Genomic DNA, 26,327 nt, shown 5'->3' with positions numbered 1-26,327 from the left:
TCCCTGAATGTGGAGGTGTGCGTTTTCACACTTCACTGCCTCTTGCCTGATAGGGGAGGGGAGAAGAGGGAGAGACCAGGGTGAGATTGGTCCTTGATTATGCTGCTGGCCTTGCTGAGGCAGCTTGAGGGAGTAAATGTCAAGAATGTCAAAAGAGTCTCGAGAGTGTTTGATTGGCGTATATGCACCAACAACGGAACTACTCCCAGGAATAAAAATGTAAATGGTCGATAAAATTAAACGTATATTTATTGGTACTACCAGCAATATCAGTGTTTAAACATTAAAAAACATGCTTGTACAGCAAAGATTAATCAACACAAACGTTTGAACAACGGGTGGCACCCTGAGCCGGCAGCCTCGCCAGCAGCTGTTCGTCCTTTCCCCTTTTGTTTTTAGTATGTCTAAAAGTGTGTTTCAGTGTGTGGGGGGGGTGTGGGGGCGGGAATTGGGGGAAACATTTTTTTAGTCACTTACCTCGGTGAAATACGGCTTTTCTACCTAGTTACATTTCTCCCTCCCTGGCGGCCTAACAGCTTGGATTGGTGCGGCCTTTCCCGGAGTCGGGTCCAGAGCTTCAGCAGCGGGCTCAGCGCGGACTTTCTATCGCGGAGCCAGGCGATCCCTTGCCGGGGGTCGCTAGAAGAAGTGCTCCGATCGTTGGCCCGCGGACTACGACATCCTGAAGCCGCTGTCTGCGGAGCTTCTAAATATGCATTTTTCAATAACAAATATTTATAGTTTAGTATGGTATAGTATTTATTTATTGACAGCAAGTCACAACATACATAGATTAGCATGGGGCCCCGGGCAACTGCCCAGCATGCCTATGCGTTAAGATGACCCTGCCCAGTGGTACGAATATTGATTTCTCTCACTTCAAGTAGCCCCGGCATTCCCTCTCTCTCTCTCTCTCTCAATCGCTCCTCCACCCAAGTCGCACCAGCTTCTCGTTTTCACCCACCTTGTGGGCGGAGCACCAAGGCAAATTCCTTGTATGTGAATACTTGGCCAACAAACTTACTTACAAACAGCTAACAATGGCCTGTTTCCTTCATTATCGTCACATTTTTTGCACATATTTCATTCATTGTCCTTTATCTCTTCACATCATCGTCTATATCTCTCGTTTCCCTTTTCCCTAAGAAGGGTCTCGCCCCTGAAACTCCTCTCCAGAGATGCTGCCCGTCCCGCTGAGTCACCCCAGCAATTTGTGTCTATCTTCTATTCCCCCATTCTGGCAAATAAATGTCTCTTGTATTCTGCACCTCCATCGAAAGGGAACGGAAGACCGTGACGCTGCAGCTTCCTGCCCGGGCCGGACTGATTAAAGTGCGGCACAGCCGGCATCGAGGTGGGCCTGGCCGGGTCGGACCGCTGAGTGAGGAGCACACGGAGCTGGAGGGGGCAGAGAATTGTCACTGAAATAGAGATTAAAGTCGAGAGTTTCAGCCCCAGAGAGAGACAGAGAGAGAGAGACAGAGAGAGAGAGACAGACAGACAGAGAGGGAGGGAGAGAGGGGGAGGGAGAGAGAGACAGACAGACAGAGATAGACAGACAGAGATAGACAGAGGGAGCATCGTCTCCGCGGTTCACAAACAAGGGCCGAGTCATCTGAAAGAACCGTTTAAACGTCCAATAGTTGTTTTTCCCGCGGGTCGAGGGGCGGAAGCGGCGGAATCATCATCATCACCATCATGATCCAGGCCGTGGCGGAGTTAAACACCGAGAACCAGATCTTCTACTCGGTCCTCGTCTTCTCATGGGCCGTGTACATGTGGGAGGCCCACCTGGCCAAGCGGCAGGTGAGTGGGTGGGGGAGGGGAGGGAGGGAGGGGGGGAGAGGTGGGAGAGGGGTAAGGGGTGGGGAGAGAAGGGAGAGGGGTAAGGGGAGGGGAGAGAGGGGGGGAGGAGAGATAGGAAGAGGGGAAGGGGAGGTAGGGAAGAAGGGGGGAGGGAAGGGAAGGGGAGAGGAGGAGATGGGGAGGGGGAGAGGTGTAAGGGGTAAGGAGAGATAGGGAAGGGGATAAAGTGGGGAAGGGTGGAGATGGAGATAGGGAGAGGGGGATTAGGTGAGGGGGGAGGATGGGGGGGGAGGATAGGGGAAATGGGGAAGATGGGATGGGGGGGAGAGGGCAGGGGGATAGGGTGGGGAAAGGAAGGGTGGGGAGGGGAGTGTAGCTGGGGCAACTTCAGGGGGAGATTCCCCACCTTGCAGCGTGTGGCCGACTGTTGCAACTTCCTCTGATGTTAAAAAAAATCCCCTCAATGCAACAATGTATCGAGCAGCTGGAAACAATGTAACGGGCAGATTGTAACATATTGTGACAGATTTTTGTAACAAAAAGGAGATAGCTTGCATCACCCAATGTGTGCACTTTGCTGCCTGACCCGCTAAGTTACTCCAGCATTTTGTGTCTACCCGTATGTTTATATCTAATGCAATTTGAGAATTATCTTTTATTGTAAAATTATAGAGTCATGCAGCACGGACTGTGGCTGTGTTGTAAAATAAACACGAACGGTTTGCAAGAATGAATGAACTATATTACATATTAGTACGACAGATCTGCCAATGCCAGAGAAGACCTGCTGGGCTGAATTGCTTAATTCTGTTCCTCAAATTTATGAATTTATGACACTTCAAATAACTCGAGGGAGATAAAGGATGCGTCATACAGCAAGGAAACAGGCCTTTAGACCCAACTCATCCAAGCTGCCCCATCTAAGCTAGTCCCACCTGCTCCAGTTTGGCCCATATCCTGCTAAATAGGAGCAAAGAGGTCCTTCTGCAGTTGTACAGAGCCCTAGTGAGACCACACCTGGAGTATTGTGTGCAGTTTCGCTCCCCTAATTTGAGGAAGGACATTCTTGCTATTGAGGGAGTGCAGCCTAGGTTTACGGTTAATTCCCGGAATGGTGGGACTGTCATATGCTGAGAGAATGGAGCGGCTGGGCTTGTACACTCTGGAGTTCAGAAGGATGAGAGGGTATCTCATTGAAACATATAAGATTGTTGAGGGCTTGGACACGCTAGAGGCAGGAAACATGTTCCCGATGTTGGGGGAGTCCAGAAATAGGGGCCACAGTTTAAGAATAAGGAGTAAGCCATTTAGAACGGAGACGAGGGAAACACTTTTCTCACAGAGAGTGGTGAGTCTGTGGAATTCTCTGCCTCAGAGGGCGGTGGAGGCGGGTTCTCTGGATGCTTTCAAGAGAGAGCTAGATAAGGCTGTTAAAAATAGCGGAGTCATAGAAACATAGAAACATAGAAATTAGGTGCAGGAGTAGGCCATTCGGCCCTTCGAGCCTGCACCGCCATTCAATATGATCATGGCTGATCATCCAACTCAGTATCCTGTACCTGCCTTCTCTCCATACCCTCTGATCCCCTTAGCCACAAGGGCCACATCTAACTCCCTCTTAAATATAGCCAATGAACTGGCCTCGACTACCCTCTGTGGCAGAGAGTTCCAGAGATTCCAGAGAGTCAGGGGATATGGGGAGAAGGCAGGAACGGGGTACTGATTGGGGATGATCAGCCATGGTCACATTGAATGGCGGTGCTGGCTCGAAGGACCAAATGGCCTACTCCTGCACCTATTGTCTATTAACCTTTTCCTATCCATGTATCTGTGCAAATTGTCTTTTTAAATGTTGTTATAGTACGTGAGAAGTCTAAAACCAGGGCTCGATCTTGGAAGAAGGAGTTGCATGATGTTTAGGTTTGAGCAGTGGGGAAACTCCTTCGTGCAGGGGATGGTGAATCTTTAGATTTCTCTAATCCAGCGAGCTGTAGTGACTCAATCATTTGAATCCATCCAAAATGGATTTCTGGATATGAATGATGGATAAAATTAATTATTCTGTTCATTGATCACAATAATGATTCTAGGTAATAATTAAGAGATCTAAGGAGGAGGAATTTCTTTAGCCAGAGGATGGTGAATCTGTGGAATTTCTTGACACACAGATGGCTGTGGAGGCCAAGTCAATGGATATTTTTAAGGTGGAGATTGCTAGATTATTAGTAATGGGCATCGAAGGTTATGGGGAGAAGGCAGGAGAATGGGGTTGAGAGGGAAAGAAGGATTAGCCATGATCGAGGGTGGAGTAGTCTCGATGGATCGAATGGCCTATTTCTACACCTACATCTTACGGTGGACAGTGCAGGAAGATGGCGTTGAAATAGAAGATGTGTAGGAAGGAGCTGCCGATGCAGGTTTAAATAGAAGACACAAAATGCTGGAGTAACTCGGCGGGACAGGCAGCATCTCTGGAGAGAAGGAATGGGTGATGTTTTGAATCGAGACCCTACCGACTGAAATAGAAGATGTTTAAGAAAGAACTGCAGATGCTGGTAAAATCAAAGGTAGACAAAAAAATGCTGGGGAAACTCAGCGGGTGAGGCAGCATCTATGGAGAGAAGGAATTGGCGATGTTTCGGGTCGAGGCTCTTCTTCAGACCAATAGAAGATCTTGATGACTGGTGGGGTGGACCTTGAGGGCCAGAGGATCTCCTCCTTTTCCTTATGGTTTTGTTTTGGACACCGTCCGATTAACATCATGTCTGATCTTGTCTCTTTGTTCACAGCTTTGCTTGTCCCCACCCCCCTTGTGTCTGACCCTAATGAGTGGGTTGTTGAGCCCGCAGCTCATTCATGCTTTCCCCAGTATTTTGTGAATGAGTATGGATTTGACTTGAGCGAAATTCCAGTCGGTTGATGTGAGGTTTTGAGGAACTGCAGAATGTTCCACAATTAAAGTCTGATAATGTTTTAACAAGTCGATTGGGTCATTTTGTTCGGTTTGTGTCAACAAATTTAATCTCTTTGCATAAAATTGTCCCCCTCTTAAAAAATGAATAGTTGAGAATGTTTTCACTAGTGGGTGAGTCTGGGACCAGAGGGCACAGCCTTGGAATAAAAGGACATGCCTTTAGAATGGAGATGAGGAGGAATTTCTTTAGCCAGAGGCTGGTGAATCTGTGCAATTCGTTGCCGCAGATGGCTGTGGAGCCCAAGTCAATGGATATTTTTAAAGCAGAGATCACTAGGGGAGAAGGCAGGTGAATGGGGTTGAGTGAGTAAAATAGATCAACCGTGATCAAATGGTGGAGCAGACTTGATGAGCCAAATGGCCTAATTCGGCTCCTGTGTCTTATGGGAGTCTGAAGAAGGGTCTCGACCCAAAACATCGCCCATTCCTTCTCTCCGGAGATGCTGCCTGTCCCGCTGAGTTACCTCAGCATTTTGTGTCTACCTTGTGTCTCGTGGGATCTCCACATCATCGCAAGTTACCGGGGATGGGGAGGATTAGGATTGTAGTAGGGATAGAGTACTTCTTGTAAATATGTTTGTATTCCTATCATTTAGCGCAAGACGTACAGAAACACGACACTGGTCCCCGAGGAGCTGGGCATGATCATGGACTCTGAAACATTTGAGAAGTCTCGCCTCTACCAGCTGGATAAAAGTACTTTTGGATTCTGGTCCGGCCTTTACTCTGAAACCGAGGGAACGGTGAGTAGTGATCATAGACTCATGCAGCACGGACACCAGGCAGGCCCTTCAGCCCAACTTGCCCATGCTGACCTACAGTCCCCATCTATCTACACTAGTCCCACCTGCCTGTGACTTTCATCATTGTTCAACTTCTGTCAAGGAGAAGCTAGACCCTCGTTAGACCTCATTTGGACTACGCAGTTGCAGCATGGGACCCATACACAAATAAAAACATTTCTTCCATCGAACGTGTCCAAAGACAGGCAGCTCGATTTGTTACTAACACCTATGTGAGAGAGAAGCGAGTGTCACCAAACTTCTGAATTCTCTGGGGTGGAACCCTCTCCAAGACAGACGTGAAGCTCACCGTTTGACCTGTTTTTACAAAATGTTAAATGGTCAGCTCGACATAGATTACAAGACCTACACCAAACCCAAAGCAATTAGGAGCAGACGAGGGCATTCGATCCAATTTGTGATCCCAGCTACAAAGATAGATGTGTACAGCAATTCGTTCTTCCCCCGCACAATTAAAGCATGGAATAATCTCCACCCAACTATAGTTACCCAACCAGATGCAACTAAATTTTTAAAGTAGCTCTTTCTTCCCAATAACCCTTTCTGGCTTAAGCCCTCCCTTCACCACCTCCAGTTTAAATTCCATTTGGAATATTTTGGAGGACCAAGAAACCAACCAAGACTGGCCCATATCGATCTAAACCTTTCCTATCTATGTACCGGCCTAAATGGGGTCTGGGAAAGAGTGTTCACATACGCGGCCCTGTTTTCACTAATCTTCCCACCACCACGCACATGAAGCACAAGACAGACACCATTGTACGCAGATGCCGAGACGTGCGTCCAGCTCTGGCTGAACAACTTCTAATCTTGTGTGTGTGGACTCGACAAGAAGACCTGCCTAAAAAAAATACCTCAGCGCAGGGGGAGAACAAGGAGGGAAGAGACAGAGACTTTAAGACTTTTGCCTCAATCACAGTGAGGAGGTGCCTGGTGAACTCACTGTGGTGGATGTTAATTTGTGTTTATATGTATGTTTTGTTATTTATTATTATATGTATGACTGCAGGCAACGACATTTCGGTCTGAACGACAATAAAAGAATCCAATCCAATCCAATCCAAATGGCTTTTGAAAGTTGTGATAGTACCTGCCTCAACTACCACCTCATTCTATAGATCGCTCCATATACCCACTGTGAGGGGAAAAAAACTTGCCCCTCGAGTTACTCTTAATTCTTTCCCCTCTCCCCTTAAGCCTATGCCATCTAGTTCTTGAATCCCCTACTCTGGGGGGGAAAATACTCTGCGTTCCCTCTATCTATTCCCCTCACGATGTCTTGTTTAAGAAGGAACTGAAGACGCTGGAAAATCGAAGGTAGACAAAAATGCTGGCGAAACTCAGCGGGTGCAGCAGCATCTATGGAGCAGAGGAAATAGGCAACGTTTCGGGACGAAACCCTTCAGGAAGGAAATAGGTAACGTTTCGGGCCGAAACCCTTCAGGGTTTCGGCCCGAAACGTTGCCTATTTCCTTCGCTCCATAGATGCTGCTGCACCCGCTGAGATTCTCCAGCACATTTGTCTACTCCCTCATGATGTACACCTCTACAAGATCATCCCTCAGCCTCCTGTGCTCCATGGAATATAGTCCTCGCTGCCCCAACCTTCCCGTATAGCTCAGGCCCTCACCCTGGCTACATCCTTGTGTTCTTGAAACAACCGCATCCATTAGTAGTGATTCACTTTGAGCATCAAATGAAAGCGAGTTCTTAATTTTCTAACCTCCAGTTCTCTCTTCATTCACTCTAAATGTCACCGCACACTCTAACTAGACATTAATCTCTTTCAGCTAAACATTTTTCTGGATTAGCGAGGTTCTATTTTATAACTAGCTAGTTATATGTGAGACTGCTGAAAACTATTGTTTGAATATATTGATAGGTTTATGTTTTTCTGGTTTTGGGGTTTTGTTTTTCTCTTTTTTTCTCTTTTTTTCTCTTTTCTCTTTTTTTCTATTTTTCTCTTTTTTTCTCTTTTTTCTTATCTTTTTTATCTTTTTTTCTCTTTCTCTTTTTTTCTATTTTTTTCTCTCTTCTCTTTTTTTCTCTTTTTTTCTCTTTTTTTCTTTTTTTTCTTTTTTCTTCTTTTTTCTCTTTTTTTCTCTTTCTCTTTTTTTCTCTTTTTTTCTCTTTTTTTCTCTTTTTTCTCTCTTTGTTTTTATATATACAAGTTCTCTTTTAAACAAACTATATTTACATAGAGACCGGGAGGTCGATACTCAGTGTATTTTGACACTGGACTCGTATTTAGGTTATACTTGTTATTAATGTAATCCTGATCCCTATGTATCAATATCATTGTTATCTTTATCATTATATTTTTGTTTTTGAAAAAAGCTAATAAAAAGATTTTAAAAGAAAGGTTTTAATTTATTTGCTGTCTTTGCAGCTTATCCTGTTGTTGGGAGGAATTCCCTTTCTCTGGAAAGTGTCTGGAAATCTCACTGGGCGTTTTGGGCTGGGATCAGAGTACGAGGTGAGTGTTCCTTGGCAGATCCATTTCCTGACGAATCCAGCTGAGGGAAATTAAATTCACACGCTCACTTTGTGCCCAGTTTATGTCGCATGGATTGAATTAGGATTTGAATGATGGACTGGACTATTTTGGTTATAATAACACTTTGGGCAATTTTACGGTCTAGCTTTAAGACCCTGAATGGAATTGGTAATTAGTTAAACGGGTCTGCATCAAAAACTTGGCATAATCAAGGACGAGTCGCATCCTGGCCACTCACTCTTCTCCCCTTTCCCTTGTAACAAAAGGTACAGAAGTGTGAAAACGCACACCTCCAGATTCTTCCCAACTGAACCATCGTACCACAACTAAAGAGCAGTCCTGAACTGCCATCCAGCTAATTTGGAGACCCTCTGGCTATCTTTGATTGGACTCTGTGTTTAAGAAGGAACTGCAGATGCTGGAAAATCGAAGGTAGACAAAAATGCTGGAGAAACTCGGCGGGTGAGGCAGCATCTATGGAGCGAAGGAAATAGGCAACGTTTTGGCCCGAAACGTTGCCTATTTCCTTCGCTCCATAGATGCTGCCTCACCCGTTGAGTTTCTCCAGCATTTTTGTCTACCTTTGATTAGACTCTATTGGCTTTACCTTGCACTAAATGCTATTCCCTTATCACGTGAGTGGCTCGATTGTAATCATGTATTGTCTTTCCGCTGAATGGTTAGCATGCAACAAAAGCTTTTCACTGGACCTCAGTACACATGACAATAAACTGAACTCAACTTTGTTTCAAGCAGTGTCACTCACTTTCCCCCCTCTCCTACCTGGCAAGCTTTGAATGCCCAGTTTAATCTCCATTGCAATCCTTTAGCAGTGGCTTTGGAAAGCAGGTGTGTTGAGTACGGATAGTGTGATAGTAGAATATGGTTGGCACAATGTTATGTTTTAATCCATGGTTTATGAGGCGATGAGACATCAGCAGGTGCAAAGCCTGAGCCCGGGCTGTCTCTATACGGGGCTTTATTCAATAAACCCTCAGTAGTGCTGTCGTTATACAGGTGTTTTCTCCCTCTGTCTGTCTCTCTTTGTGTGTTGTGCATTATGGCAACTACTTGAGCGGCTGCATTAATGGGCTGGAACTTACTGGAAAGTAAAGACATCGACAATACATGCATTCAAATTAAATTCAAGGGATCAGGGCACCGTAAGTTGTGACTCTACAGAACCTACTGACAGACCTAGTGTTTGCTTGTATTTGCTTTGTACAAGCAGTATCTCTGTTTTTGGTCTCCCTTTTATAATTTGTAAGAACCGGCAAGTCCATTTTAAAAGCATTTTATAAGAACCTCCTTTAACATGAGTTTGAGTTTAGTTTGTTGTCACGTGCTCTGAGGTACGGTGGAAAAACTTGTGTTGCGTGCTAACCAGTCAGTGGAAAGACAATACAGGATTAATTCTCATAACAGAAAGTTGAAGCCGTAAATGTTTTAACAACTAGTTTGTGCTTTAAGGCAAATCTACTAACATCTGACAGAAGTTTATCCCATGTATAGATTGCTAGATTTAAAAAAAAAAAATGTACATTACCGTTTTACAATTTTAACTTTTCTTTTCATTTGTCCTTTCCCCCTCGGTTCCCTCCTCCTGCAACACCCTCCTCTCGTGCCAAATACTCTTTCATATCTCTCGGTTCCCTCTCTCCTGACTCTCCGTCTGAAGAAGAGTCTTGACCTGAAGCCTCACCTATTCCTTCTGTCCAGAGATGCCGCCTGACCCGCTGAGTTAGTCCAACCTTTTGAGTCCATCTTCCCCACAAAATGAATGTTGAATTCTATTAATTTGCTGCAATTTGCAATAGTTACTCAGCACATTCACCTTGTCCGTTCTTTCGCTCGTGTACCAGACGATGTCGCTCGCTATTGGCTTCTGTCATCGTCCAACTTGTTGACAGAATTGTCGCCCGACGCGTCACGAGTGCATCGCGTCATTGTTTCCAGGGATCGCCACCAGGAGGCTTCTACCATGATCCCCGTTCACCTTGTGAGGGAGAGGGGTGTAGGAGGAAGCAGTTTGAACTGCGCAAAATGTGTTATTTTAGTTCATAAAATGTTGAAATCGTTCCATTAACTAATACACTTGGTGCGTTTTAATACTTGGTCTTTCCAATGGCATCCCTTGGTGTTTAACTTTTGTTTTGCAGTGCTGCACTGCTGTCCGTTGCCTCTAGATGCTCCATGGGACATAGCTGGGTTTGGTCTGTGGGGTCTGAGCTAGTTTAGGGTCTGAGACGGGGGTGACTTAGCAAGGGGCTTCGACGAGATGAGAGAGGGGCCAGGAATCCCAGCAGCGATGAGGATGTGGACATGGGACATGTCGGCCGGTGTGGGAGCAGGTCAGACAATCTGACCCTTTGCAGCTCAGATTCAGATTCAGATTCAGATTCAGATTCAATTTTAATTGTCATTGTCAGTGTACAGTACAGAGACAACGAAATGCATTTATCATCTCCCTGGAAGAGCGACATAGCAAATGATTTAAATAAATAATAATAAGTGATAATAAGTGTCCGGGGGGTGGGGGGGTGATTGGCAGTCACCGAGGTACGTTGTTGAGTAGAGTGACAGCCGCCGGGAAGAAGCTGTTCCTGGACCTGCTGGTTCGGCAACGGAGAGACCTGTAGCGCCTCCCGGATGGTAGGAGGGTAAACAGTCCATGGTTGGGGTGAGAGCAGTCCTTGGCGATGCTGAGCGCCCTCCGCAGATAACGCTTGCTTTGGACAGACTCAATGGAGGGGAGCGAGGAACCGGTGATGCGTTGGGCAATTTTCACCACCCTCTGCAATGCCTTCCGGTCGGAGACAGAGCAGTTGCCATACCATACTGTGATGCAGTTGGTAAGGATGCTCTCGATGGTGCAGCGGTAGAAGTTCACCAGGATCTGAGGAGACAGATGGACCTTCTTCAGTCTCCTCAGGAAGAAGAGACGCTGGTGAGCCTTCTTGATCAGAGTTGAGGTATTGTGGGTCCAAGAGAGGTCATCGGAGATGTTGACTCCCAGGAACCTGAAGCTAGAAACACGTTCCACCTCCGTCCCGTTAATGTGGATGGGGGTGTGCGTGCCGCCCCTGGACTTCCTGAAGTCTACAATGAGCTCCTTGGTCTTCTTGGAGTTAAGGGCCAGGTTGTTGTCAGCGCACCATGCTGCTAAGTGCTGGACCTCCTCCCTGTAGGCCGACTCATCGTTGTTGCTGATGAGGCCAATCACCGTTGTATCATCTGCATACTTGATGATGGTGTTAGTACCATGTACAGGTGTGCAGTCATAGGTGAAGAGGGAGTAGAGGAGGGGGCTCAGCACACAGCCCTGTGGAACGCCGGTGTTCAGGGTGAGGGTTGAAGAGGTGTGCTTGTCTAACCTAACAGACTGGGGTCTGTTGGTTAGAAAGTCCAGTATCCAGTTGCAGAGGGAGGGGTCGATGCCCAGGTTACCGAGTTTGGTGATCAGTTTTGATGGTATAATGGTGTTGAATGCTGAGCTGTAATCGATGAACAGCATTCTTACGTAAGTGTCTCTGTTGTCGAGGTGGGAGAGGGCGGAGTGAAGTGCCGTTGAGATGGCATCCTCCGTACTCCTGTTCTTGCGGTAGGCAAACTGATAGGGATCCAGTGTGGGGGGTAGGCAGCTTTTGAGGTGTGCCAGGACCAGCCTCTCGAAGCACTTGGTGATGATGGGGGTAAGTGCAACTGGGCGGAAGTCGTTGAGGCTTGCCGCAGTGGAGTGTTTTGGCACTGGCACGATGGAGGTGGATTTAAGGCACGTGGGGACAACTGCTTGGGCAAGTGACAGGTTGAAGATGTCAGTCCAGACGTCTGTCAGCTGCGCAGCACAGGCCCTGAGCACGCGCCCGGGGATGCCGTCAGGGCCAGCAGCTTTACGTGCATTAGTCCTACTCAGTGCCACGTGCTCGGGCTGGAACCTGTGGATTCTGCGGCCTCCGTGAAGCTGTGGCTCGGGCTTTCTGGGAATTCTCATGTCAGAAATGCTTCCTCCCTTGAGGATCGTCAGGATTGCAACTGGTTTGTTTTGTATGTAATAGAAAACTTTTCTTCTTGTTCTTGGCTGTTTACAGATAACTCAGTCGCTGTCGTTCTTATTCCTGGCGACCTTGTTCAGTGCCATCACCGGCCTGCCCTGGAGCATCTACAACACCTTCATCATTGAGGAGAAACACGGTTTCAACCAACAGGTCAGTCGCTTCCCGCTAAAGTCTGCTCCGAATGTTGTTAGATTGTAGTGTGGCCCCTATGAACTATATTGTCAATTGTAACAGTTTGGAACGGGCACCGTTTCGGTTCGGAACACATCTTCGGTCTGAAGGAATTCCTCCTCGTCTCCATTCTAAAAGGTTCCATTCAGTCTGAAGGGCCCTGACCCAAAACGTCGCCTATTCCTTTTCACTAGAGACGCTGCCAGTCCCATTGAGTTACTCTAGCATTCTGTGTCTTATCTTCAGTGAGAACAGGGCCTTCAGCCCAACGTGTCCATACTCCAGCCGACATGTCCCATGTACACTGATCCCATCTGCCCGTATTTCGCCCGTATCCCCCTAAACCACAGTGAGGAGGTGTTGGAGATTCACTGTGATGGATGTTTGTGTTAAGTGTGTGTCTTGGTTTTTTTGTAATGTCATAACTGCAGGAATGAAATGTTGTTCAAACCGTGTCTGTTTGAATGACAATACAAGGCATTCTATTCTAATCCTATCCACTTCATCTCTCTCCACAACCACACCTCTGCTACAGCCACAGTCACTCAAGGCGTTCCCCAAGGCTCCGTACTCGGCCCCCTCCTCTTCATCATCTACATCCTCCCCCTTGGTCAGATACTCCGCCACTTCAACCTGGACTTCCACTGTTACGCCGATGACACCCAGATCTACCTCGGCACCAAATCCCCCCACAACCCCCCCCCCCCCCCCCCCCCCCCCTCTCCCATATCAACACCTGTTTGTCAGCTATAAAAACCTGGATGCAACATAACTTCCTCAAACTCAACAGCAATAAAACAGAATTCCTCCTCATAGGCTCCAAATCCACACTCAGCAAATCAATAACCCCACTCTCACCATCGACGGCACCACTGTCTCCCCATCTCCCCAGGCCCGCAACCTTGGCGTGATCTTTGATTCCACCCTCTCCCTTGAGCCTCACATCCGCCGTGTCATTAAAACCTCCTTTCACCTCCGCAACATCGCCAAAATCAGACCCTCTCTCACACCTCCCGCTGCTGAAAAACTCATCCATGCCTTCATCTCCTCCCGACTGGACTACTGCAACTCACTTCTCCTTGGCATCAGCTCCACCTACATCAACCGACTCCAACTGGTCCAGAACGCAGCCGCCCGACTCATCACCCACACCAAATCCTGGCATCACATCACTCCAGTCCTCAAACAACTTCACTGGCTTCCCATCTCCCACCGGATCACCTACAAAATCCTGATCCTCACCTACAAAGCCCTCCACCATCTGGCCCCCCCATATCTCACTGACCTCCTCTCCCCCTACCAACCCTCACTGTCCCTCAGATCCACATCTGCCGGTCTCCTCTCCATCCACAAGTCCAACCTCCGCAGTTGATGGGACAGAGCCTTCTCCAGGGCAGCTCCCAGGCTCTGGAACTCCCTCCCCCAACTGATCCGCAATTCCGTGTCCCTCACCATCTTCCAGTCCCGCCTCAAGACCCATCTCTTCACCTCTGCCTATCCTTAGCCCCACGTCCCCCTCCCTTTTCATCTGTGTTTGAATTGCCTCATATTGTGTTTTGAATTGAATTCTGTCTTTAATTTGTGTACTAGTCATGTCTCTACTATTTATTTCATTCCGCTTACATGTTTTTCCTCTACTTGCTAAATTTTTGTAAGGTGTCCTTGAGACTCTTTGAAAGGCGCCCATAAATAAAATGTATTATTATTATTATCCATGTACCTGTCTAAATGTTTCTAAAATGTTGTAATTGTACGTGCCACAACTACCTCCTCCGGCAGCTCATTCCATACAACCAATACATTTGAAAAAAACTCCCCCTCGGGTTCCTATTAAACCTTTCCCCACTCACCTTAAACCTATGTCCTCTGGTTCTTGATTCCCCATACTCTGGGCAAGAGACTCTGTGTGTTTACCCGATCTATTCCTCTCATGATTTTGTACACCTCTATAAGATCATCCTTCATCCTCCTGTGCTCCAAGGAATAGAGTCCTAACCTGCCTCAACCTCTCCCTATAGCTCAGAAGTAGACAAAAATGCTGGAGAAACTCAGCGGGTGAGGCAGCATCTATGGAGCGAAGGAATAGGTGACGTTTCGGGTCTCGAAACATCAACCATTCCTTATCTCCATAGATGCTGCCACACCCGCTGAGTTTCTCCAGCATTTTGTGTTACCTTTGATTTTGTCCAGCATCTGCAGTTCTTTCTCACACAATAACTAATGTGCTTTTTGCTGTGGGGGGGGGGGGGGAGTTGTCATTAATACAGCGCCAGAGACCCGGGTGCGATCCTGACCTTGGGTTCTGTCTGTGTGGAGTTTGCACGTCCCTTCCGTGACTGCGCGAGTTTCCTCCGGGTGCTCCGCTTTCCTCACACATCTAAAAGGCACGCGGGTTTGTAGGTTAATTCTGTACCTCTGTAAATTGTCCTTGCTGCGTAGGGAGTGGATGTGAAAGTGGGATAACATAGCACTGGTGAGAATGGGTGGTCAGCGCTCACTCGGTGGGCCGAAGGGCCTGTTTCCAAACTCTATCTCTGAACTGACTAGCGTTGAGGAGGTGTTAATACATTCATTTGTGTACAAGTAAATGTTACTGTAGCTCCTGTAGACATTGTGTTTTGCGTCTCGGCTGGGTAGTAACAGGCTGCCTTTAATTTCCGCAGACTTTAGGTTTCTTCTTCAAAGACGCCGTGAAGAAATTTGCTGTAACTCAGTGCATTTTGCTGCCCGTCACCTCGCTACTGTTGTACATTATTAAAATCGGTGGAGATTATTTTTTCATCTATGCTTGGCTTTTCACATTAATTGTTTCTCTGGTAAGTACAGTTATACTTTCCTTGTTTTAAATTCTGCCTTTCTTCACTTTCTAGTTGAAGTTGTTTGTTCTTTACACTCCCAAAGTTTACAGCTTCATGTAATTTTATTTGAAAGGGAATCTGAGGGGTAACATTTTCATACAATAGGTGGTGGGTGCATGGAACAAGCTGCCAGAGGAGTTTGTTGAGGCTGGGACTATCCCAACGTTTAAGTAATAGTCGGACATGTACATGGATAGGTGGGAGGTGGGACTAGTGTAGCTGGCAGGTGGGACTAGTTTCTTCCTCGTGTCCGGCCACCTTCTATATCACGTCTTTCCAGTGGTTGGCGCAGGCGAGCGCAGCGGCATTTGGTTCGGCCAGGTCATCTTCGCTACATTGTGGAACTTGGCTACATCTCATGATGTGTTCCATGGTTTGGGATTTGCCACACGCGCCACACACACACACACACACACACACACACACACACACACACACACACACACACAGCGCCACCCACACACACGCAGCGCGCCACACACACACACACACGCACACACACGCAGCGCCACACACACACACACAACGCCACACACACACACACAACGCCACACACACACACACACACACACACACACACACACATACTCTCGCCGACCTGCAGGCGGTTCAGTGTTTTCCAGACAGCCCAAGGTTGATTAATCCGGGCGCATCCCCGGGCCATGCTGGCAACAGAAACTGTACCACAGTGACTGACTGAAGTAGCCAATTCTGCAACCACCGACCGTCAACGACAGTCAAGTATTTCCCTGCGAGCCACAATGCCGCATTAGTGGTGGGACTAGTGTGGCTGGTCCTCTTTGGGCCGAAGGGCCTCTTTCCATGCTGTATGACTACTATTAGTTCCTTTTTGGGGGTTTTCTTGAAGATTTTGTCAGAAAACTTTTATTCCAATGTTGCAGTGATGTAGTTATTATCTGTGTGTGAATGAGGTGGGATCTAAAATGAAATCATATAAACTATGGCTTTTGTTCATTGGCAGTATTGCTCTTTGTACAGCGCTGTTTGGTGTCACTGACTTGTGACCAATCCCAGAATATTGGCAATCTATGAAAGAATGTTGTTGTTTGTATGTACGTTTGGTCAGGTCACACAGTTTACATGTAAGTGCATGAAAGTGAAGCATTTGCCTAGATTCAGGAGACGGATGTGATTAATTGCCGATCGTCCCAGCAACAGAACAGTGAAAGTCTTGCTTCCTGCAGGGTGTACAGACCCATTGATGCAACAGCCCACACTTACAAAAATAAGTAAAGGGCCTGTCCCACGAACATGCGACTCCATGCGGCAAGCGCGACCTAAAGCCCGCAGCCGCCGTGACGCGGTATGCACGGAGGTCGAGTGAGTGACGTGAAGTTCGAGCGAAGTCCGACGGGCGTAGGGCGTCAAGGCGTTGCGTACGGTGTCGAGGCGGCTGCGGGTCGGCAGGCTGTTGCCGCGTGGAATTTTTTAACACGGTCAGTTTTTCGGAGCCCCGCGTGATGTCGGGACCAGCTCCGCACAACTCCATACGGCTCCGGCGATCGAAGTGGGACTGGCCTCGCGAGGCCGTACGGCTCAAGCGACCACGTTAGGTCGCGCTTGCCGCATGCAGGCGCATGCTGGTGGGACCGGCCCTTAATGCAGTAAGTTAACACTCAGTAATGCCTGGTAACCAGACCATTATAGTGCAAAACCAAAGCATGCAGTACAGAACGGCGGCGCAGCGGTACAGTTGCTGCCTCACAGATCTTGCAGGACCGGAGACCTGGGATCGATCCCGACTACGGGTGCTGTCTGTACGGAGTTTGTACGTTCTCCCTGTGACCTGCGTGGGTTTTCTCCGAGATCTTCGGTTTCCTCCCACACTCCAAAGACGTACAGGTTTGTAGGTTAATTGGCTTGGTATAAATGGAAAATTGTCCCTAATGTGTGAAGGATAGTGTTAATGTACAGGGATCGGTGCGGACTCGGTGGGCAGAAGGGCCTGTTTCCGAGCTGTATCTCTAAACTAAAGTCCATAGCAGGGCACAGTTGCTGCAGTGGTACTTACTTTCTTTTGTCTCCCAATCCCTGTCAGGTTTTAGTGACCATCTACGCTGACTATATTGCACCGCTGTTTGATAAATTTACTCCACTCCCTGAAGGAGAGTTAAAGACAAATATTGAAGAAATGGCCAGGAGCATCAGCTTTCCTCTAACCAAGGTTTACGTGGTTGAGGGTAAGGAATCTATCTACCTCTCGGGCTCTTTTTTTTCTTTTATCCCAGATGAAATATTTTGAGTTGCTTCATGCTGCCACTGAAAGTAGCTTGGTTGAAGACCATAGGAATCTGAGGAGGAACTTTTTCACACAAAGGGTGGTGGGTGTATGGAGGTAGTTGCGGCTGGGACTATCCCAACGTTTAAGAAACAGTTAGACAGGTTCGTGGATAGGACAGGTTTGGAGGGATATGGACCAGGTGGGACTAGTGTAGCTGGGACATATTGGCCATTGTGGGCAAGTTGGGCCGAAGGGCCTGTTTCCACATTGTCACAGAGTGATACAATGTGTTGTTACAAAGAGCCGTGCAGCATGGAAACGGGCCCTTCGGCCTAACCAAGATGCCCCTATAGCTGATGTATAACAATGTGGGCTGAAATTCATGAACTCTGCATTAAAATTGCCGAACTAATTGTTGATGAGTTGAATGAAACTTGGCTTTTTGACTGCAAAGTCTGCCAGAAACTTGAATTCAAAGCAAATGTCGTTGTAATAAACAGCAATGATGTTCATTGTTTTTTGACAGGATCGAAGAGATCGTCGCATAGCAATGCGTATTTCTATGGGTTTTTTAAGAACAAGCGCATTGTTCTGTTTGACACACTGCTTGAAGATCATTCCCCATTAAATAAAGCAGCAGGCAATGAGAACATTGAAACGCACACGGCTGCTGGAGATAGCAATGAAATTGAGACTGCGGAGACCAAGCAAAGACCAAAAGTAAGTCTTCGGTTTTATTTCTCATAACTCCGATGAAACTTTACTTATTTTGTTGTTCCTGGGATATGAGCAACAGGAATAAGATTGAGGTTATTAACCATCTTGTTTTGGTTCAAAATGGACTTGAGTTGTCATCTTGAAACCCTGCAGTCCTGGAGAATCCCAGGAGTATGGGGTTAGGAGGGAGAGATACATCAGCCATGATTGAATGGCGGAGTAGACTTGATGGCCTAATTCTACTCTTGTATCTTATGGTCTTTTGCTTTTAGTCCTTGTGATGCTATACCCATATTATGTTGATCTGAACAAGTGGTGTCTAGGATGTGGAGTCTGTCAGTGAAGGATTGATGGCAAGAAGTGCTAGGTGGTACAATCAGGATATTGCTGACCTTGAGTGGGTCCTGGCAGGACAGTTAAGTGCTTGTGCCTATCTTTGGTGTCAACCAGCATCTGCAGTTCCTTCCTACACACTAATAGCCCTGTCCCACGGTACGAGTTCATTCCAAGAGCTCTCCCGAGCTCTCAAACTCATGGTAAGCACGGAGAATGAACGTAGCGGGTACGTCGGAGCTCGGGGACGTCTCTTAGCCGCTCGTAACACTAACAGCAGGTACTCGGGAAGACTCGCTAACGGCAGGTAAGCACGGGAAGACTCGTGAAGATTTTTCAACATGTTGAAAAATGTCCACGAGAGCCCCGAGTACCGACGAGTGGCCATTACCGTAAATCTCCGAATTCGAATCAGGGCAAACTCGGGAGAGAGAGCTCTTGGAATGAACTCGTACAGTTGGACAGGGCTTTAAGATTTTGCAATGTGTTCAGCAGATAAAGTTTTTTGTTTTGCATTTAGACAGCTAGGGAAAAGAGGGTTGAACATCAAGTTTTGTGGCGATGGAGTAGATGTCTGAAGAAGGGTCCCAACCCAAAACGTCACCCATCCATTTTCTCCAGAGATGCTGCCTAATCTGTGGAGTTACTCCAGCATTTTGTGTCTGTATTAAGTTCAGTGGCAAGATTGTCAGTTTTCAGACCTTCAGAGAAGTCTTGACCTTGGAGCCTTGTTGGCAGCGAGAAGGCAAGAGAGTTTGTAACGAGGCACCTTCACCCCAACACAGAGCATCTTCTCTGCTCCTCTCTTTCCTGCTCCAGTTGGGAACGTTCAGTGTTTTAGAGTCTTGATTAAACACAGCAACGAATAAGCTCTGAGCTCTGAATTTCAAATTACTATATTATTATTTGTTATTTCCACTCTTTTTATTATTTATTGAACTTTTTCTTTCTCTTCCCCCGCTATGTACTATGTTTACATATTCACATATTCTGTTGTGCTGCAGCAAGTAAGAATTTCATTGTCCCAATACACAATAGATGCAAGAGTAGGCCATTCAGCCCTTCGAGCCAGCACCGCCATTCAATGTGATCATGGCTCATCATCCCCAATCAGTACCCCGTTCCTGCCTTCTCCCCATATCCCCTGACTCCGCTTTCTTTAAGAACCCTATCTAGCTCTCTCTTGAAAGTATCCAGAGAACCTGCCTCCACCGCCCTCTGAGGCAGAGAATTCCACAGACTCACAACTCTCTGTGTGAAAAAGTGTTTCCTTGTCTCCGTTATTAATGGCTTACCCCTTATTCTTAAACTGCCATCTTGGGACATTGGGACATGTGACAATTAAACACTCGTGACTCTTCTGACCTAGTCGCTGCCTCGTGTTCGACTTGAGATGGCAAGCATGGATAATGTCCAGCTGCTACTGGAGACTGCCACTGATTACTCTTGTATTTTTTTGGTAGGGGAGTTGAAAATGGAGCTAAACATTGATCACTCTTGCATGATGGTCTAGCACCCAAGGATAATATTAACAGGTGGAATCTACAATTAAGACTACATGGAAATTGAGATGTATTGCAGCAACTTAACTTTGGTTGTCACATTAAATAAATTTCAGTATTTCATTCCGACTTGATATAAGCTTAACATTGGTTTTGAGATGGACACCTTGTGTGGCTGACATCAACAGAAGAACAAATCCAATCCATTCCAAAAATGTAGCCTTTTGGACTGTAATCTGTGACAGTCTCCAGTGGGGCTGGACAATTACCACCTTCCGGTCCAGAACAAGGGGTCACACAGTTTAAGGATAAGGGGGAAGTCTTTTAGGACCGAGATGAGAAAAAATGTTTTCAAACAGAGAGTGGTGAATCTGTGGAATTCTCTGCCAGTTGAGGCCAGTTCATTGGCTATATTTAAGATGGAGTTAGATGTGGCCCTTGTGGCTAAAGGGATCAGGGAGTATGGAGAGAAGGCAGGTTCAGGATACTGAGTTGGATGATCAGCCATGATCATATTGAATGGCGGAGGTACACAAAAGTGCTGGGGAAACTCAGCGGGTGCAGCAGCATCTATGGAGCGAAGGAAATAGGCAACGTTTCAGTCCGAAACCCTTCTTCAGACTCGTTGAATGGCAGTGCAGGCTCGAAGGGCCGAATGGCCTCCTCCTGCACCTATTTTCTATGTTTCTATGTTTCTATGTACCTGCGTCTCTGTCCATGTTCTTGCCTAGCTCCACCATGGAACAGACTGACTAATTAGTGCCTGTTTTGTTCGGCTTGGCATGGGGACATTACCTTTCAAGTGATTTGGTTTCTCTCTATTTGCAGAACAAGAGACAAGGCTGCAGTAATCAAGAGGTTCTGGCAGTGCTGGGCCATGAACTGGGACACTGGAAGCTTGGTCACACTGTGAAAAACATCGTCATTAGCCAGGTGACTCCAGCAGATACATTCATAGCCAACGTGTGTTGTTTGAGCGGTGGGTGGACATCCAGGCAGCAGCTGGATTGTGATAGTTGATCTTGTCCACTGAAGGGACGTTCTTTTCTTTTTGCTTCCTTCCCCCCCCCCCCCCCCCCCTCCCCCCCTCCCAACAACGGAGAAGGAAGTGATCACTGTACCCAAGCATCACTGCTAGCTGTTTCTCAGTGTCGTGGTCATCTCCCAGTCAGAAGATCACGGATTCAAATACCACCCCAGCACCAAATGCAAGGCTGAAGCTCTTGTCAAGTAGAGGAGAGGATGTTTCCACCAGTCGGAGAGTCTGGGACCGGAGGCTACAGCCTCAGAATAAAAGGACGTTCCTTTAGAATGGAGATGAGGAGTAATTTCTTCAGTGGTGAATCTATGGAATTCATTGCCACAGAAAGCTGTGGAGGCCAAGTCACTGGGTGTTTTTAACGTAGAGATTGTCAGATTCTTGATTAGTACGGGTGTCAAGGGTTATGGGGAGAAGGCAGGGGAATGTGATTGAAAGGGAGAGATCGATCAGCCATGATCGAATGATTTAGTGGAGTAGATTTGAAGGGCCCAATGGCCTAATTCTGCTCCTCTAACTTGTGAAAGTGCTGTACAGAGTTACAATCTTTCAAATGGGATAGAAAACTGGTCCAATCTGTTCTACAAACTGGGCAAAAATGTGTTATCTTCAATATCCAGGGCTAATATTTGTCCCTTGTCCAACATCGCCAATTATCCAGCCATGTTTATATATCCACTTGTGGGAACAACAGATCCGAGAATTAATTAAATATACAAATTAAATTCTACCATATGTCATAAGTGATAGGAGCAGAATTGGGCCATTCGGCCCATCAAATTTTCAATCATGGGTGATCTATGTCTCCCTCTGAACTCGTTAGTTGCCTGTGTCAACTAAATAGTGTTTGGCTTTTCTCTGATATAATAGTTTGGGTTGCATTTGCTCCTTGGAAATGCCTCCTGCTGGTCATTTCCCGGTTTATCGTTATGTAACACTGATGTTTTTATTTCAGGTGAACTCGTTCTTTTGCTTTTTCCTCTTTGCTGTTCTCATGGACAGAAAGGAGCTATTTTCTGCCTTTGGTTTCTACGACACCCAGCCAACTCTCATTGGGCTGATGATCATCTTCCAGTTCATCTTCTCCCCCTACAACGAGGTGTGTATGGACTCTGCTGAGGTGTTCTGTCATTTCATTGACTAATTATTTTCACTTCATCACTTGACTTATTCTGTGCATTGTGAGCTGGTGTAAGTCAGAGTAAAGTGCGGCACAGTGGTGAATCTGGTAGAGCTGCTGCTTCACCGGGATTAGCGGTCAGGGCGGCACGGTGCGGCAGCAGTGAGAGTTGCTGCCTCACAGCGCCAGAGAACTGGGTTCGATCCTGACTGCGGGTGCTATGTGTACAGAGTTTGTACGTTCCAGAACCAGGGGCCACAGTTTAAGAATAAGGAGTAAGCCATTTAGAACAGTGACGAGGAAACACTTTTTCTCACAGAGAGTGGTGAGTCTGTGGAATTCTCTGCCTCAGAGGGTGATGGAGGCAGGTTCTCTGGATGCTTTCTAGAGAGAGCTAGATAGGGCTCTTAAAGATAGCGGAGTCAGGGGATATGGGGAGAAGGCAGGAACGGGGTACTGATTGGGGATGATCAGCCATGATCACATTGAATGGTGGTGCTGGCTCGAAGGGCCGAATGGCCTACTCCTGCACCTATTGTCTATTCTCCCCGTCACCTGCGTGGGTTTTCTCCGGGATCTCCGGTTTCTTCCCACACTCCAAAGACGTACAGGTTTGTTGGTTAATTGGCTTCAGTAAATTCAGGTAAATTGTCCCCAATGTGTGTAGGATCGCACTAGTGTACAGGGATCGCTGGTTAACACTGACGCGGTGGGCCAAAGGGCCTGTTTCCTGTGCTGTATCTCTACACTAGGGTGATGTAAAAGTTCTTGTACATTAGCCACATTCATTACAGAAGCTCAGATCTCTGAGGGTTTGTGGGGCCAGATGACGTTATGAAGATATGGAGAGACAATGTCGGGGCGGATAGTCATGCCATTCAAGCCATCCGCGATTTGCAAGAAATGTTCTTCCTAATTAAAGTTGTGCCCTGACGTCTGGTGACTTCTTGTTTCTCATAGGTTCTCTCCTTTAGCCTGACCGTACTGAGCAGGAGGTTTGAGTTCCAGGCCGACGCATTTGCAAAGGAACTGGGAAAAGCCACGGACCTGTACTCTGCCCTGATCAAACTGAACAAGGACAACCTGGGCTTTCCTGTGGCAGACTGGTTGTATTCCATGTGGCACTACTCCCACCCTCCCCTCCTGGAGCGGCTCCGGGCCTTAAAGGACAAAAGGGACTGATGGGAAATGTGAGAAGGAAGTGGAACTTTGAACTTGAAGAAATTAAAATAGTGTTTTGTTTTTTTTTTTATTTTGTTTTTTTTAATTTCTCATTCCACAGGTGGTGCAGCTTTGCACAGGTTGCTTGTATTGTGGGAACTGCCTCTGGTTATGGATGCATTTAGCTTGAGAACTGACGGGCGGAGTCTGCACGACCGATCAATCTGATATTTTAAGTTGTTGAAGAATGCCTTGGGACTTGAATTTGTATTTTATTTAAAGCAGTACAATGTCTAATGTGGTACAGGTGAGGCAGTGCATGCCACACTAGCACAGATGCCCAATAATACATATTGTAAGAATAACCTTGCATCATATCTGAAATCTTATCCCAAGTGCTCTTGGAAATTGCCTTTGTCTATTATACATTTAAAGTTTCATTTCCATAAGGGTTTTTTTTTCTGTTCATCTCGCAAATATCTTTTACACCAGCAGCCCATGCAATATCATTTGTATCACTTTAAAAATAAGTGTTTGTTTTATGGGAACTCTGATGTACTGGCAATGATCCTGCAGGGCAGTAATGTTGGAGTTGCTTTTCCAGGGAAGAGTTGGAGGCTCAATGAAAGTTGTGAATATGTCGGGTTATAAAACCAGCTCACTTCAGGACAAGTCCACTCAGCTCCAAAGATGCCCTATTTTTAGATTCAACCTTTGAGGCAGGCAAGGAATTTGTCCCCTTTTTATCACCTCTGTGTCATGAAACCTTAGGAAGGGTAAGTGTAGAGAGTTTGGGCGTAAGGAGCTACTCGTCCATTCTCGGGATCTGTTAGTAAATCTGTCGAGGGTCTCGACCCGAAACGTCACCCATTCCTTCTCTCCAGAGGTGCTTCCTGTCCCGCTGAGTTACTCCAGCATTTTGTGTCCCCCTTCTGAAAATATCCTGTCTTGTTCCTGAATTGGTGTGTGGACATGAAAATGGATTTTTAACTCGATACCTGTGGAGATAATTTTTGTTGAGTCCTTAATTCTTCTATGTTGCCGAGACTATTTCAATTCCTTCTGGTCATGTTGATGTGCAGCAAAATGGGCCAAAGTGTGAAGGTGCTGCTAATTTCATTCAGTTCAGTGTATCGATGTTCACAAGCTGCCCACATTGGAAGAGGTTTGCGTGTGCTTTGAGTAAGACAATGTCTGGTTTGTATTGCCACCATACTAAGCTTCACAGTTTGTTGTCCTAACTCCAGGAAATGGCATCAACAGGGGGTTAAAATGACCCACTGCTCTCCCACCTGTTTGAATTGGCTACCAATGGAAGTGAGATTGCTACACGCTTCTCTTCCCCTCTGTTACTCTTCCATTCCAAGCTGCCTCTCTGGTTGAAACCCTTCTTTTTCTCTCCCACCATCCTCTACGTGAGCTGGATGCTGTTCGTGTGTGGAGGTTTAGAAGTGTTACAGGAATATCAGTGACTGCTGCCTAGCCCAGTTCAGCTCTTCCCCATTCAGCTGCATGGGTGGTTCAGGAACAGTGGGTGGCGTATCTGCCCCCGGTAACGTGAGGTGCAGAAGCTAGTGGTAGAATATCGAGCGTCTTTGGCGTCAAGGGACCAGTTTAGAGAGATGAAAAAGCAATGTTTATCTTCCAGATCCAGGGCCCCGCAGAAAAGCGTGGGAACGGGAGCTAGGAATCTTTTTCTCATGTGAGATTTAGATGGGAGGTTTGATACGTTGAACAGGTCTCCCTCCGCCTGTGGCATGTTCATTCAAATGTCTACAGTTTGGCCTGTTCACTGTGCAAAATGTTGATTGTTGGAACAGTTAGTCAGAACCAGACAACATTGTACATAGTTAATGAAAATGAAGAACATTGAAAATCTGTAAGTTGCGCACTAGCTGTTCGTGGCATCCTGTTAATATTGCTGTCCTTATTTACCATCCTGTATAATCTAAATGTTGGACAGAATTGACACTGTTCCACCCATTTCAAAGGTTAACATCAGCCCCCTTCAGGCACCGATTGTATTTCCAGTTTTTTTTCCCCTCCAAGTGATGAAGCTATGTGTTTAAAATGGTCGTTATAGTTGGACAATTGAAATTGAATTGACATTAAAATCTGGAATTTAAATACAATGGAGGGTCCAAAGAAGGGTTCTGACCTATTATTTTTCTCCAATGATGCTGCCTGGCCCTCAGAGTCACCCCAGCATTCTGTGTCCATCTGTGGAGATACTCAGCAGGTCGGGCAGCATCTGTCGAAGGACTAACAGTAATATGTCAGGTCACCACTCCTGCATGTTGACTCTTTCCCTCTTCAGTGCCAACCTGTTCAGAAGATTTCCGGGACATGCGGTACTTTGACATTTCATTAAAACAAGCAAACTCTTAAATAGAGTGTGAGCACTTGGGTGAGAAAGGAAGGCTTTTTTTTTTTAAAGTAAGATAATATTTGCAGAAAGGATTGGTGAGAAACTTCATTAATTGTAGATTGATGGTGCGACCTCGTTTGGTTGAAACCTGTGTGCAATGTTTTGCTTGGGAGGGAGGGGTGGGGCGGGGTGGGATGTAATGGAGGCAGAGGAGAGGAGTCCTGAAGGTTGTGTTGAAATCTAAATTAATGAACATATATATAAATCATGAAAAGATTGGCATGTATTGGAATTGTGAAACCAACCCTAATCTATAAAGATGTGAAATTGCATTCCCTTGTGAAGGTTATCAATAAATTGGAGAAACTTGAACCTGAGGGCAGCGACTTTTGTGACTTGCTCATTGCTTTTTTTTTTATAAAGAGAAAAGAAAAAACACAACTGATTAACCTGTTCAATATTTTGAATGTGCCTGGTGTTGAGATTTGTAGATCATATCATCTTGAATGAAGGAATGTGCAGTTTTGTGATAATGCCACCTTGGACTTGAGGGTGCTATTTTTCTGTGGCATATTTTAATATTATTTTGCTCATGTGGTGCAAATTATTTTTATTTTAAATCCCTCTACCAGTCACCCAAGTTTCCCAATGCTGCAGAGAATGCTCCATTGAGAATGGAAA

The 26,327-nt window shown here is 46.4% G+C and overlaps 1 protein-coding gene across 1 annotated transcript; it reads left to right on the top strand.

Moving 5' to 3' along the window:
* Positions 1–1,347: 1,347 nt before the first annotated feature.
* zmpste24 (zinc metallopeptidase STE24) lies at positions 1,348–26,018 on the top strand. Its single transcript, XM_033044913.1, has 10 exons — positions 1,348–1,806; positions 5,377–5,523; positions 7,973–8,059; positions 12,169–12,285; positions 14,970–15,122; positions 17,224–17,365; positions 17,933–18,126; positions 20,787–20,891; positions 21,953–22,096; positions 23,078–26,018. The coding sequence occupies exons 1-10, from the start codon at positions 1,699–1,701 to the stop codon at positions 23,297–23,299; spliced, it is 1,419 nt and encodes a 472-aa protein (XP_032900804.1). The 5' UTR covers positions 1,348–1,698; the 3' UTR covers positions 23,300–26,018.
* The last annotated feature ends 309 nt before the right edge of the window (positions 26,019–26,327 follow it).

This window comes from Amblyraja radiata, chromosome 27 (assembly GCF_010909765.2).
Source record: "Amblyraja radiata isolate CabotCenter1 chromosome 27, sAmbRad1.1.pri, whole genome shotgun sequence".
NCBI lineage: Eukaryota > Metazoa > Chordata > Chondrichthyes > Rajiformes > Rajidae > Amblyraja > Amblyraja radiata.
Note: the sequence above shows the minus strand (reverse complement) of the source record. Positions and strands in the feature narration are given on the sequence as shown.

Bases quoted from the DNA above. Each gene is read 5' to 3' on its own strand.
- zmpste24 (XM_033044913.1), top strand. From the start codon at position 1,699: ATGATCCAGGCCGTGGCGGAGTTAAACACCGAGAACCAGATCTTCTAC. The intron at 12,286-14,969 runs GTCAGTCGCTTC...TAATTTCCGCAG, and splicing joins AACACGGTTTCAACCAACAG to ACTTTAGGTTTCTTCTTCAA. The intron at 17,366-17,932 runs GTAAGGAATCTA...GTTTTTTGACAG, and splicing joins CAAGGTTTACGTGGTTGAGG to GATCGAAGAGATCGTCGCAT.